Source organism: Vidua chalybeata, chromosome Z (assembly GCF_026979565.1).
Source record: "Vidua chalybeata isolate OUT-0048 chromosome Z, bVidCha1 merged haplotype, whole genome shotgun sequence".
Classification (NCBI taxonomy): Eukaryota; Metazoa; Chordata; class Aves; order Passeriformes; family Viduidae; genus Vidua; species Vidua chalybeata.
Window position 1 is genome coordinate 75,323,528 of NC_071570.1, and position 15,527 is coordinate 75,339,054.

At 43.9% G+C, this 15,527-nt stretch overlaps 1 protein-coding gene across 1 annotated transcript in view; it reads right to left on the bottom strand.

Moving 5' to 3' along the window:
- Window positions 1-15,527, bottom strand: part of RASGRF2 (Ras protein specific guanine nucleotide releasing factor 2) — a 133,517-nt gene that overhangs the window by 12,061 nt on the left and 105,929 nt on the right. Inside the window, exons 19-21 of the mRNA XM_053931976.1 lie at window positions 12,397-12,509; window positions 2,342-2,402; window positions 1,756-1,859 (exon numbers count right to left, since the gene is read on the bottom strand). Of these exons, the coding sequence (XP_053787951.1) occupies window positions 1,756-1,859; window positions 2,342-2,402; window positions 12,397-12,509 (278 nt within the window). The remainder of the gene's footprint in view (window positions 1-1,755; window positions 1,860-2,341; window positions 2,403-12,396; window positions 12,510-15,527) is intronic.

The window sequence follows — 15,527 nt, forward strand, 5'->3', positions numbered from 1 at the left end:
AGTACAGAGTCTGTCTGCAACCACAGCCTAAGCAGACTTCAAGGATACCTTAATTTGCTGGAAGCTAATAACACAGCTTCACACTAATTCTGGCATCTCACTACACCATTTTTAATGTTGACTGAAATGCTAAATAGTGTAAAGAAGATTTATTTTTCTCTTAATCCCCTCTCCCCTGTCACCTCATCCTAATTTCCAGCGCTGTGACCCTATTTACAGCACGTTATCCTCGTCTGTGTGCAACCCTTTGTCAGGGGTTTGAGCTGGGGCAGTGGTGGCCACCCCAGCCCTGTGGCCACTGGCCCAGCAAGGGACACTCTGTGGCAGGACTGTCCTTCCCTCTCTGCCACAGACAGTGGGTGCAGATATGAAGAGATAGCCCAGGCTGAAAGGCCCAAAGGGGTCATCTCCAGCGCCAAAAGGGCTCAGGCCCCATCTCAGTCTGGAGAGCAGATGTGGGAAGAGATAAAAGAAATATTCTTGACTGTTTTACAAACTCTAAAAGACTCACGAGTTACCACAGAGGCAGAAGCCTCCTACACCCTGAAAGTGTTTGAGACTTTTCCCTGGAGTTTGGACACAGGTTCTGCTGTTACTTCCTTGGGGATTGAGAGAAAGGATCTCAGTGTGTGCCCCACCAACAACTGGATGGTGAGATCCACTGAATCCTAAATTGTATTATGTTTAACTAGCTGTAACATGAATAGGTACATTTAACCTTGCACTGTATACACATCCTAGTAGTTGTTGGGGGTTTTTTTGTCCTTATTCCTGTGTAGAATTAACTTGTTTTAAGTCCTGTGTCTGTAAGTTTTGTGTCTATGTCTCAGGTTTAGCTGGGTGTGTATTCTATTTACCATCTGTCAGAGCTGGGGCAGTTCTCTGCTGTTCATTGGGCAGTTTTTTCTTTATCTCTTCCACAAACCAATCCTCCCTCCAGGAGATATCTTCTGTTAATGGGCTATTAATTATCTTCTGTTCATGGGCCATTAATTATTAATTATCTTCTGTTCATGGGCCAGTGAGTGTCCCTGCATGGCTGAGAAAATTCCATCATCCCATGGGGAGATGCTCTGCCCAGGGGAAGGAGCCAAGCATTCCTACCTGGATACAATCTGAGTTTTTGGGACACCACAGCAGCCTTTGCCCACTGCATTCCCAGAGGAGCAGCTTTCTGCCCCACTGCATTCCCAGAGGAGCAGCTTTCTGCCCCACTGCATTCCCAGAGGGAGCCCAGGCCCATCCACACCAGCCCTGGAGCTCCAGAGGAAAACTCCAGCCTTGTCCAGGATCCTGCTCCAGCAGAAGCACAGCTGGCACTGCAGGAGGGCTGAGCCCCCATGGAATGGGACTGCTGCCACCACCCTGACCCACAGGCTGCCAGGGCCTGCTCTGACTCTGGCAGTGCTGTTTTTTGTTGTGTTGTACTATTGCATTTGTATTTTTAGTATTCCTAATTAAGAACTGTTATTCCTATTCCCATATCTTTGCCCGGGAGCCCCTTAATTTCAAAATCACAACAATTTGGAAGGAGGGAGTTTACATTTTCCATTTCACAGGAGGCTCCTGCCTTCCTTAGCAGACACCTGGCGTTTCACACCCAGACAGTCTATTAAATAAATAATTCATTCTCTAATAGACCGAACCAGAACTTGTGAACAAGAGTGGGTTTTGGGGTGCTCCTGCCTGCTGCCAGAGGCCTGGGCAAAGGGCAGGGAGTTACCCAAACCCCACAGCCATGTGTAGCACACTCACTCGTAGGGGATGCTGCGGAACACGATGTGGTCCAGCAGGGTGATCTGCTCCGCCAGCTCCATGGCCGACAGCGTCTCGAAGCACTCGGGCTTGGGGCAGTCTGGCTGCAAAGCAAGGACAACTCTGAGGGGTCTCTCTGTGTGCCACAGGGCACGAGCAGCTGCCTGGGAGCCCTCAATGGGGCTGTCATTAACTTTGGGATCAGGAGAAATGAGGATTAACAACAATCGCAGACAACACGAACGCCCAGCTGGAAATTCATAAAACAGGCACACACCAGCTCAGGAGTATGAACATGGGTTAATTAAACTCTGCATATTCTGCATTTATAATTTCATATATATTAATATCTTCCCCTTTTTTTAAATCTTGAGATTTTATCCAAATACTAAAGTTTTGACGTGTTCATTTTTGTTAGGGGCTCCAAAATCTTACAATCTCTAAACTGAAATGGACATTCCTGGTATAAAAAACAGTATATCTATCCAGAAGTACTTTACAAGTTGCAGTTGTGTTACATTTTATTCATTCAAACACACAACATTTCTCTAGGAGTATTTATGTTTAACTCTCAAGATGAACTTACCATCTGAATGATATCCTCTATTTTCAAATGGTTATCATCTTGATCATCCTGAGAAAGAGTCCTGAAAAATAAAGCAGAAGAACATCCTATATAAATATAATTGTCCATTGTTATGACAAAACATTATTGTAGATCAGCAAAATGGTTTAATTAAAATAAATCCTAAGTCTGAAATTGAGGAGGTAAAGAAAAAGAAAAATAAATCTGTAGCCTAAAAAGTCATGTCTTGCTTTAAGTAAAAATATATAAATTGTTACAGCATCAGAGGCATATAAGATGAAATATTTCCATGGAGGTTTAAGATCTCTCAGCTAATGAATCCTGGAAATTGTCCTGTTCAGTGTCCCACACTGAGCTCAGCATGTGGAAATGGACAGCAAACTGCAGCCTTTCCTTGTAGTGAGGACATGATTTCTTTTCAGTAAAGTATTATTGAATGTTTCCAATTCTGCTACAGAAAACCTGTGATTATTATGGTTATTTCAGAGTAATGGGTCAAAAATTAACTCTGCAAAAGTAAGTATTGATCAAACATCAACCCTGATGTAGCATATTGGCACATAATTACAGGATCTTACCCCTTCATGTGGGAATTACAGACACAAAGAAACCGTGACAACATTGGATTTATGTAATACAGGAGTGAGGAGATTTAGGGAGAAGGAACATAGGTCAGAATGTAAAAGGCTGTCAGAAAGGACAGAACAAGGTGCCCAGAAGCCACCTTGTTGGTTCTTCTCAGGGTGGGTCTGTTGAACCTCAGGGTGCAGGTGAAGTACAGGGGGGCCCCGAGCTGAATTCCCCAGCACAGCTCAGGTGACCATCCCAAAGCTCTGCTGCATGTCAGAGTCCAGTTCATCCCTCTGGCTGCCCTGGCTGGCTCCAGACCCTGGCAGGGGGCTCAGAGACCTTGGCATGAAGTCAGAAATACCCATGGCTTCGATTTTAGCCGGTGGGAGAGGCTGCCAAATCTGTATGAGGAATTACAAGCCAAGGGGGTATGAGTAGTGTGATATTTGAATTAACACAGGGTGGAAAAGCAGAATTTTGGGGTTTTTAGAATGTAATTCAGGGGTACAAGATGAAGGGATTTGGGCATGTCCTGGCCTTCTTCTCCTCCTTGCCCTCCATGTGTTGGTGTGATGGTGACACTTTTCTGTTGGTTTAAGGCAGAGATTCACTAACATGGGTGGTGGGCATTGGCACAGATCTGTAAACATCCCACACATAATTTTGAGTTTATCATGTGGGAGCAGCCCGAGGCAGAGGCAGACTGCCATGGCTTCTGTACCAGGCAGAGCTCGGCAGGTCAGAGAGAGAATGTTACAGACAAGGAGAAATAAACAGCCTTGAGAACTCGGCCTCACGCACTCCTGACCTCTTCTTCAGCTGCCGGGCTGGGGACAGGGACTTTTACGTTTTTGGGGTCATTCCAAGCAAGCAGACCCCGACAACCTTCTATTTTTTCCCATAAGGGTTGGAAACACCTTGTGCCTGCAGGGCAAGGCGAGTTTACCTCTCTGTGAGAACCCTAAGCTTCTTGCCTGGATAATAAGGAGTGCAGCCTCAGTCCCTGTAAATAGCCTGCCAATCTGTCCTGCAGAGCAGCTTATTTTGTGCTGCTCCTCATGCCTGGGGGCCTGCAGAAAGGTGTTGTGCACCCTGTGGCAAGAGCCTCTGGCAATGACAACCATAAAGGCCCTGTCCCCCTGCCCCAGGAATTCTCATCAGTCTTGTAAAATCCATCATCCAAGTTACTTCAATATCACTTTATGTTGTGTTATGTTTATGTTCTGTCAGGATCCCGCCTTTGATACAGAAATTGTTGTATTTGCTTAATATGAAATAAAGTATGAAACATGGGATTCTGAAAAGACTGAAAACAGTCAACGTTTCACCAGCTTTGCCTCCTGACACTGTCTACCATGACATCTCATGTTTTATGTAGACTTTCAATCTGTCATTCTAAAGAGATGCTTTTTTCCTACCACAGTGGTCTCATGAAAAAAACCCAAAATCAACTCTACTTTTATGCCTAAATATTCTGCAATGAAATCTGCAGAGGACAACAGATCTGTAGACTGGATAATGGTTTTGGCAGCATCAACAACAGCTTCCACTTCAGTCTGTGCTGTTCTCAGCCTTGGGACACCCAGTTTCAACAGAGGACTGGGGTCGCTCACTGGGCTGCCCAGCCCTGCTTGGACAGCTCCCACTGCACTCCCTGGAGAGCTTCTGGAGCTGGGAAGAACCAGATCCTTGTGGAAAGAGTCACAGGAGACAGCAAAGGCACAGAGGGGCTCTCCTGAGCAGGGTCACTGCTGAGGACTGAAAAGGGTGACTCCTCCAGTATCTTCAGAAATGAAGGAAGAAAATATAAAAGAAATACCTTTCTAGTTCTTAGAATCACCAGTTAAGATTCTCTCTCTCTCTCTTTCTCACTATTCTTCATGCCTGACCAGGCCAAATATTAAAATAATTTTCTACTTGAAAATATTAAGCATGTGTCTCATCCTTTCTTTGTGGTACATAAAGCATATAAAAACGTTTAAAAGCTAGGGCAAGTTAGAGAGCCTGAAATGTGTTGTTTGGTGAGATCATACGAGGCAGAAAAACTTCACCCATCACATTTTGACACCTGCATATCCCTCGATTTCATTTATGTTTAGTCTGAAGAAGGAGAAGGAGAAGGAGAAGGAGAAGGAGAAGGAGAAGGAGAAGGAGAAGGAGAAGGAGAAGGAGAAGGAGGAGAAGGAGAAGGAGAAGGAGAAGGAGAAGGAGAAGGAGAAGGAGAAGGAGAAGGAGAAGGAGAAGGAGAAGGAGAAGGAGAAGGAGAAGGAGAAGGAGAAGGAGAAGGAGAAGGAGAAGGAGAAGGAGAAGGAGAAGGAGAAGGAGAAGGAGAAGGAGAAGGAGAAGGAGAAGGAGAAGAAGAATGAGGAACTGTTTCTGGAAGAAATCTGTTTTTCTCCAAATAGGATTATCTATCAAAGTTGTTCACTGCTGTTCAGTCTGAACTTGCACCTTGCTGCTTCAAAATCAGTTAAATTTTATCTAGATTTCCAGGGTTAGTAAATCAGGCTGATAAAATCTCAAGCAAAACATACACTGGGAGGTTTGCCTAGCTTTCAGAACAGATAGTGAATTAAAATAAGCATTTTTACCCTGAAGAGAAACCCTGTCAGTCCACACAACTGAAATCCCATCAAGCAAGAAATGCCAGCTGCTTTGTTTGATGACTCAGGGCATGAAGCAGCTCAGCATCTCCCATCAACATTTTCTTTGTCATTCATATTCTAAACAGAGCCTTTCCCAGAGCTGACCACGATGGATCTTTGGGACACAAACCAACCTTTCCTGCTCCTCTGATCTCTGCTAACAGGGGGGTGGATTTTCAAAGGATGTGCATGCATGCAGAGGCTGGGGCAGCTTGTAAAAAGACATATTTTTACCCAATGTCCTTCAGGGAGACATAGAAAATAACTCAGAAAGCATGAACTTTTTTTCCATGAGTGTTTGAAATTTAATGTTTTACAAGAAATGCTTGTCCTAAGCCCATTCTGCACTTGTCAACCTTTCAGACTCAAGAGTAGACTACAAAAACTGAGATATGGGGAAGCCAGGGCCTACAGTGACAGCTGACAGGCAACCCAGAATTCTGATAGAATACATGTTTTAGACAAAATGCCTGCAGCAAGCACCTCTGCAGAACAACAAAAATTTACAGTACTCACTTAGCAAGTGGGTGAGTGACTATTTTTATGAAGGACACATCAACTGGATTAGTCCTTCTTCCCATTTCCAACCCATCCCAGAGAAAGCTTTTGAATGAAAGTTTCATCAAATCTTCCAGTTACGACAGATCTGTGCTTGCTCATGAAAAGCATGCTGTCAGAAATCTTCAAACAAATTGGTCTCTAACAACAGTAAAAAAAGCCCTTCAGTTCCAGGTAATTTATATTTCCCCTCTAAGTGGTATTACATGACAGGTCTCAGTTCAGAAGGATGACATCTCTGCAAGGTGCAGGGCATAGGCTGAGCAGCTTTTCCCCAAGCCAGACCTTGGAGCAGGAGCCAGGAGAGGAACACAAACCCTGGGGCCGCCTCTGCACATTCTGCAAGGTGACAGACCAAGACACAAGTCCCTGCCTGGGTTCTGCCAGGGACAGATGCCTAAATTCAGAGCATTTTGGTGAAGAGGATTTCCCCCGTGGCAGGGAGAGACTGTGCCAGGAGTGCTGCATTCCCTGCCTGCACGTTGCATTGTGGTTTGGTGCTCCAGGTAAACACAGTGTCCCACCTGAGAGGAATGAGGGATTTGTCCTTACAAACAAGCTGTGGGTCTGCTGGTAGATAAAACCAGCACTGGGAGATAAATGAAACAATGGGAAGGATTCCAGTGATTGATGAATGGAAAAAGATACTCGCTTTTACACATAAACTTTAGGTTTGCTGATAAATGAAACTGGACATTGAAAGATGAAATAAACAATGGGGAAAAACCCAAAATTCCATAAGAATTAAAAATTGAAAGGGAGGGTTATACATTAGAGGGAAATCTTTGGTATCAGGTGTTCTGGGAAGTCTGTACTGTTATAAATGAATCAATTTCCTGAGCATGAATTCATTCTAAATCATATATTACAGTACCTCTCAAGTACCTCAGCCAATGGGGAAAGAGAGAAGGGAAATGTGGCTGGGAAATTGGGATAAAAAGGAGGCTGCATCCTCCAAAATCTGGAGAGACCCCAGGGGAATGCCCCATGGCCTCTCCCTTTATTCAAATACAGTAAAAGGACTCCTCTGTCTCCTTTTTGGACATAAAGCTCTGGTGTTGGTGGGTTAATTTTCCTGACACACCACAGGCTCCTTGGCAATGCAAACCCTTCATAATGGCCCCTAGAGCCTATGGAAGGCTGAAGGAACTCAGGAAATAATTTTTCCCACTGCAGGCCCTCTCTCCACACTCAGAACAGTGACTGCAAGCTGACATGGCAGAGAATGCCCAGGGTGATGGAGGAGAGGGAGGGACCCTGCGGAACGTGGAGCCCCTCCAGGGAGGCTCAGTGGAGCCCTGGCCTGTCAGAGTCCAGTTCATCCCTCTGGCTGCCCTGGCTGGCTCCAGACCCTGGCAGGGGGCTCGGGGACCTTGGCACAAAGTCAAAAACACCTGTAGCTTCGATTTTAGCCCGTGGGAAAAGCTGTCAATTTTGTATGAGGAATTACAAGCCACAAGGGTTTGAGTAGCGTGCTAGTTGAATTAACACAGGGTGGAAAAGCAGAATTTTGGGGGTTTTAGAATGTAATTCAGGGGTACTAGATGGAGGAATCTGGGCATGTCCTGGCCTTCTTTCCTTTCTCCTTGCCCTCCATGTCCTGGTGTGATGGTGACACTTTTCTGTTGGTTTAAGGCAGAGATTCACTGTCTAACATGGGTGGTGGGCATTGGCACAGATCTGTAAACATCCCACACGTAATTTTGAGTTTATCATGTGGGAGCAGCCCGAGGCAGAGGCAGACTGCCATGGCTTCTGTGCCAGGCAGAGCTCGGCAGGTCAGAGAGAGAATGTTACAGACAAGGAGAAATAAACAGCCTTGAGAACTCAGCCTCACGCACTCCTGACCTCTTCTTCAGCTGCTGGGCTGGGGAACAGGGACTTTTATTTTTGGGGTCACTCCAAGCAAGCAGACCCCGGCACTGGCCCAAAGCTGAGCACTTCTGGGTCAGCAGGAGCTCAGTGATCTCTGCAGACAACAAACAGCCGGAGCTCACCAGCCTAGGGCAGAGCAGGTTCAATCCTGGCCTGACCTACTGAACCAGCCAGGGCACCACAGGGCACAGAACAAACCCCACGGCATCACCTCCTCCTCCTGCTGCTCCTGCACCACAGCAGCACTTCTGCTTTCAATGGGAATGGAGAAAAAGCTGTGTTCCTATTGTGATATATGTTATGGAATAACTCGTGGTTATGTAAAATGTATATGTAATAAATGGTGCTTGTACGAAAAATCCTTAAAGTTTTAAACCACAAGCTGCAGCCGGGGAAAGGTTGGGAAACCACAGATGGCAGCAAGCAGAAAGACCTAATTTACAAACGAAAAAGCGTGCCTCAGTGCAGAGATGGGCCCTTTCCTGGGCCATCCAGGAGACACCCAGTGATGAATACAAGGGAGATATCTGTGATCGAGGTAGTCAGAGTCGTCAGGAGCGTCGTCAGGAACACGCATCTCAATACCAGGTTCTTGTAACCCAACATCAGCACTCATCACTTCCCAGAAACAGCTTTGTCCAGCTCAGCACAGAGAAAAGGAAACCCCACGAGTACGTGAAGCAAAGAGAAGAACAGGAGAACCTCTGCCCCAGGCGGAAAAAAACTGCATAAAAACTGACTGGACAGGGACAGCATCAGTGAACAGAGGGGATCCGATGCGGTAGAGGTCGGATCAGTGTTCACCCAGCGCCGATCCCGGGCTCGGCACTGCCCTTTTGATTGTGGCTATCTACGACCTAATCTCGGTCACAAAATAAAAATCTATTTTGTTAATTATTAATTCGGCTTGCTATATGTAATTATATAGGTATAATTATGTATTATGACAGGTATAATTCCTATAATACCATAATTAGGTATTATGACAGGTATAATTCGTGCCATTTTTAGCATGATATATATAATATTAAATAGCTGTTAGAATGTACCCTTTGGCATTAGAAGCCCCCCTTCTCAGGCAAAACCAGGTGTTGAAACCCGATTTACAAGCAAAGGGATGTTGCTCGCCAGGAGATGGGCCTTATCTGAGGCGATATGGAGACACCCAGGCGCTGATCATGGCGTGAACGACCCGAGATGGGCATCAGGAACATCCCCCAGGCCGATACATGTGAATATCGTGTTCCCAAAAATTTCATCAAGGGTTTCAACGACACCGGACTTCGAATTGTTCTGCCTTGAGAAGGAAATCTCAACTTATGGGACTTTGAATGAAACAAAGGACTGAATGCCGAAATCCTGGCTTCAGGCAAAATTTTCCCTATAAAGATCGCTTGTACCAGGATGGTGGTGTGGGAGCATAGAGTGAAACCTCTGCTGAGGCTGATCTCTGTGTCTTGCACCCAGCGCCGATCCCGGGCTTGGCTCTGTCCTTTTCCTTGTGGCTGGCTAAGTTAGATCCCTATTGCTAAAATAATTTTTTTTATTTTTATTTTTTTTTTAATTTGGCTGGATCATTTTTCATTTATAACAGGCTTGATAATTTTTACATATAACGCTCTGGCACTGGAAACCTGTCTGCCCTCGGGGCTCGAGCAGTTGTGGTCTCAGAGGGGACACAGGCAGGCCAATGCCACCTCTCCTGACTCTGTTCGTTGCTGACCCCTCAACAAAATCAGCTCCAGAATTGTACAAGGACGTTTGCAACCTGCCAGGAAGGCTAAACCCCCCCTGAGAGAAGCTGTTCCCCCATTTCTGATTAATCTAATTAATCATATTCTGACTATAGCCAAGCTGAGCTGTCAAAGAGCAGCTGGTGAGTCCAGCACCACACTGAGGAGCAGAGCCCTGGGTGCCCCAGGACTGAGTGCTCAGTCTCCACAGGACAGCAGGTCCCTGCTCCCACCAGCAACTCCAGCGGGGCTTTTTAAAGCTTATCAATATTTCTGTTTTTAAGAACGTGCAGTAAAAATTAAGCACTGTGGAAGAGCAAAGGAACGCGCGCTCCTGTGTCAGTACCACAGACAGTTACACACAAACAGCTGCTGATTGTGAGAAATGCATATTTTATGATTGGCTCCTCGCAAATATTAAATTGAATACTGTATGTATTACGGAGGGTTATTTTGTAATACTGTATTGATCCTTTTTAAGCAGTGTGTTCAATATAGTTTTAGGTTACAACATAATGTTAAAATAGAAACTATGACATGTAAGATATTTTACTAGTTCAAGAAAGGGGATAAGATAATCAAGAAACTCTTCACACAGAGATAACAGCAACAGGAAACCTGAAGAGTTACAGCCTCCTTATCAGAAAAGACAAACATCCTTCCACCTTCTCTCCTCTTTATGGAACCACCAGGATTAAGGGGAAGAAGTTGACAAAACCCAGAATAATTCTTAATTTGCAAGGAATTTATGCACCATGTATGAGATATATAAACATGCAGCAGGCTGTTGCTTTTAAGGGTTATTCCTTTGTTCACAAGGCGTGTTTTTGGCAGCTCAGTGCCCAAAACCATCCAGACGTCTGAAATTCACTGCTTTTTATTGTCTCCTAGTGTCCTAATCCTCGTTGTCCAAATTTTTATTACTCTAATTTTATTACTATTTTTTTATAACTATTTTATTACTAATAAACTTCTAAAATTTTAAAAAACAAGTCATTGGTGTTTTTCACATGGTTATTCCTTATATCCTGTAATTCCCTTTACTCAGTTGACTACATAGCCTTGCTGAGAGCCTGAGTCTCCAGCAGCAATTACAGTGCTTTGTTAAACTCTGGAAATCACTCTTAATTACCAGACATTTCCCAGAGGTGATCTGAACACCTCCCCCTTCCAGTGAAAGGGTGAGAAATTGCATTGAAATTTAATTCACATAGAAGTAGGATTGAAATAGTTCACATCAAGTTGTCCAGCACCCACATATGTTTAGCAGCACTGCCAGCCTTGAAAAGCAATAAAGGACTTTTTAGCCAAGGCTAAAAGAAAACAACTCTTTTTCCATTTTCTTTCCTTTGGAAAAGAAACAAAAACAAACAAACAAACAAACAAAAATCCAACAAATAAACAACAAATAAAAGCAACAACAACAACAACAACCAAAAAAAACCCAAAAAGTTTCAGAGAATGGCCAAAAATTCAGTCTGAATTTTTGAAAAATTTGTAAAAATGGAAATATCTGATGAACTGTATTCACTGGTGTATCAGACAGTGTGCTCAGGTACTCAGCAATAAGTTCCAGGAGGGCAGAGAGGACAAGCAATAACAACCATTTCCTAGAACAGCAGCTAAAGGATGCAAATGGACACAAATCATCGCTTACACATAAATACAAAGGTGCATTTTTGGATGCAAATTCTAGTGGAACTTGACTGATTTGAAACTGGGTACAGGAAATTGTTCACCAGCTTGTATGGTAAAGGCCTATAAATCCATTTCTCTCCCAGGAGAAGCCAACCCAGGCTTGTTTTAAAACTTTTCCTTAAAGAGGCTGAAAGTTTTAGGGTAATTTTACCCACTGTGAGAAGAACCTTTGCTTTCACAGATGATACAAAAACCCACATCATCCTCATCCTTCCTGCTCTTTTGACTTGCTGTCTCTTCCAAAGAAACATATAAAACAAACAATGTTTTTACTTGGAATAGCAGCACACACAGTATTATTAAAATGAGGATTATTTTTGTTTATGTTTATGTAAGAAGAAAGGTGCTTTTTATAAGAACTTATCTGCGTTTCTTATCTTTTGTCCTCACAAGTGATTTTTTCAGCCCTTTTTTTTTTTTTTCATGTATCTGTTGGAAAGCTGTCAAATGGTCTTAGAAAACTCAGACATACTCTATTTATTGCACACTTATTGGTTTACCTGCAGAATACCTACATAAATGTTAATAAAGCACACCATAGATTTATCTATGTTTTTCATTATGTTTTACTGAAATTACTCCTTAGTCTGTAGATGTTTGAATTAATTAATTTATTTAATCATTGCATTTAATCATTGCTTTTTAATAATTGAATTTATTTATTTAATCATTGCAGGACAATGGGCTTGAAACCAGTGGCTATAAAATATTCACATTTTTTAGACAGAGCTGTTTTCAGTCGTACTTGAGGGCTGAACTCACGGCTGCCTGCTGTTCTGCAGCAAAGCTTTCCTATACAGGTATTTTTATGAATGAAACTTAAAGCAGGCTCTGCTTTATGGCTCATAAAACACTTAGTAATCCTTCTAAATTAAATACTCCGGCGGGGGGAACCCAACCCTGTGAATTCCATGATACACAGTCAATCTCACTCTGTGCTGCAGTTAACATGTGAAATAATTAGAAATGCATTTACCTCAGTATGTTTGCAGTAGCCTTCCTTTCTTGTGGCAGAAGGTCAGGGTCTCTCAAAACTTCCTCCAGCAAATTTAACACATTCATTTTCAGCTCGTTGTTCAGCTCAAAATCCTGAAAAGGAAAAAAAAAAGTTTTACTACCTTTAGTCTTAACAGTATTAACAAACGACTGAGAAATTATACTTTAATGGGTTTGCCTTTTCTTTTTCAATTAGGTTTGAATTTTTTTTTTTAATTCCTACTACATTTGAAAATATTTAGAGAAAGCTGTGGTACAAAAGTAAACTGGCCACACAAGCAGGATCTCCCAAAGGCTGGGATTTCTCTCCTTTTGCCTTTTGTGTGGAGATGGGATGGTCAGGGAACCTTCCTTTTCTGAATTACCACCTTCATCTGGCCAAGACCCACAGGATACCCCTCTCCTCCTCTGTTTAACTGCAGTTACAGCACCATTGCCCAGCAGGGCAGGACCCTTCCTCTCACTGCTTCCTTGAGGTTCTCTGTTCATCTGCCTCCCCTCTGGTGTTTCTTATCTCATACCCACCCCGTTGGAAAGGTCTGCTTTTTGTGGAGCGCTCAAAACTAATAAATTCACTAAATAATCTGTCCCTGCACTGAAGAGCTTCAGCATTTTAATTACCTCTGGGGCAGACTGATACCTGGCACAGGACTGAGATTCAAGGACAGGCAGCAACCACTTGTCTGATCTCTTAAATCTGATAAGATCACTTATCTGAATTTGGAGAAATCAGACAGTATTGGGCATTCTACAGACACAGAATTGTCGCTACTGGACACGAAATGAGCGCACAGAAGTTTGGTAAGTTCAAGGAGAAAAAGAGAAAGTTTTATTCAAACATCTGGTATTTATAGAATTCCAAAGGTGACCGTGGATTGGAGGATGGAATGGCCACCTCTCCAACCACACTGGTCCAAAGATCGATCAATCATTTCTCTCCACCCACAGAGAAATATGTAAACTATTCTATTTATACATGAGATGGTGTGGGAACTCTGACTCTCAAATATGTAAACATTATCAGAAGGCTGAAGAAGTTTTATGAGAACTTTAAAACTTTCAAAAGAACTATAAAAGAAAACTTAACACTTTTAAAAATCAGGGCAACACAGAATGTACAAGCTTTGAGGTGGGAAGTTACATGCAACTCTTGGGGTAGACTCCAAAAATTCTTGTATTCAGCTGTGAGCTAGCATTTTGATAGGAAAGCAAACCCAAAGCCTTCAGCTGCCTGGTGCATCACAGATCTTCCCTGATAACCCACAGCTGCTCGCAAGCAGGACCACATGTGTGCAGAGCTCCCTCTCGTTTCCATGGCAACAGGAGGCACCAAGTCACTGAAAATGGGGAAGATTTGGCACCTTGGCACAAGAGCTTGGTGTTTCATTCCCAAAGAACCCCCCACAACCCCTCCTGTGGTGAGGGGCTCTGGAGATGTTGGCCTCTGGGGATAGCAGAGCCAGCTCAGGTGAGCCCAGCTCAGGTGAGCCCAGCTCAGGTGAGCACCAGAGCACTCCCACAGCCACCAAGGCAGGACTGATGCTTTATCAAGGCTGGCCTAGAGCAGAGGCTGGGCAGAGCTAGAGAATAAAGCAGGGATTTATTCCAAGGATCTCCTCCATGGATCCACCTCGGGCAGCACCAGAGCCCAGCCAGGGCTGCAGCCAAGAGGAACCAAAATGGTCCCAAAATGCACGAGCGCTCCCGGGGGCTCTCACTGGGATCAGCTCTGCTCCATTTGCACCTTGCAGTTCATTGTCCCATTCCAGCTTTAGCCCAGGCACTCCCATCCTGCTTGTTTTTCTCTCTCCAGCCCACGCTGTTTGTGCTCCTGGGCCTGAGCTTTGGATCATTTGTCCTTGGTGCCCAGCTGGAGCAGGAATTGTTTTGTCTCCCTGCTCTGTGCAGAGAGCTCTCCATCCCCTGATATAAAGCCCAGACCCACACACCAAAGCAGCACAGAATGTGAAAAATAGAAAAGCTAAACCCTGATGCATTAGGTGGAGCCTCATTTGGGAATGGGAGGGAACAGTTCAGAGCAGGAGGGGGATGAGTGCTCGTCACAGGACGTGCCACAGCCACCCTCACAGCATTTTTGAGAAGGGGTTGTTGTTCCAATGTCAGCACTCAGATATCACCTGCCCTGGGCATTTCCCTCTTGTGACAGCACCTCCTCTTGACTCCTCCAGAGTCTCCTCACCTGGGCCTCAGCTAATTCATACTCTGGAACCAATTAATATCCGTGTCTTATATTTTCTGGGGATGTTTACCCATATTTGAGGGTGTTGGAGAACAGGAAGCTGCAGCATTGAGCTTAGGATGGGGCATCAAGCATTCAGCTCAAAGCCAAGCGAAAATTATTTCTGGGCGCTGCACTCTGCTTGTTTTCTAAAGCACATTTTGCATAGCCACGCTCTGAAATGCCTCCCTTAGGAGCTGTTTTAGCCTGTTTGCAAGGAAAGACAAGAGAGCCTTTCCATACATTTGGGGTATGGAAATGGGACTAATTAGAGAAAACACGAGGAATGTAACTAAACTACATGACAGTACTGCGTACTCCAGTGATTTCGAAAAGAAAATAATTTGAAACATAAAACTATCAAAACTTAGTTAAAGGAGAAACCTTGAGTCTGCACAAGCCTAAGCAACCAGTGCAATTAATGAGTTTGTGCTGTGCCTCAGTGGCTGACGCTGTGTGAAAGAGGATGGTATCTCCACAAGCTGTGCTACAAAAACATCCCAAATGGGTAGAACAGGTGTCCAGGAGGTGACACATCCCCCAGCCCCATTCAGCACTGCTGGGTAAAATCCTCAGGCAGATCACATCGTCATGGCCAGGATTTTATCTCCAAGCACGGCTTTCAAACCACAACTGGTTGATTCTTTTCATGATGAGATATTTTCTGTCAAGATGTCTTGTTTTATTGAAAACTCACCTATGACCAAAAAAGTCTAGAATTTTAAAAGTTCTTTCACTTGCAAATAGGATGGGAGAGCCTCACATGTAATTATCAGATTCAGCCAAACCAAAGTATTTCCAATTTTTGCATGATTACATGCTAATTCTTATAATAATGAGAATCAATAATTTGGCCATTAACATTAAAACTT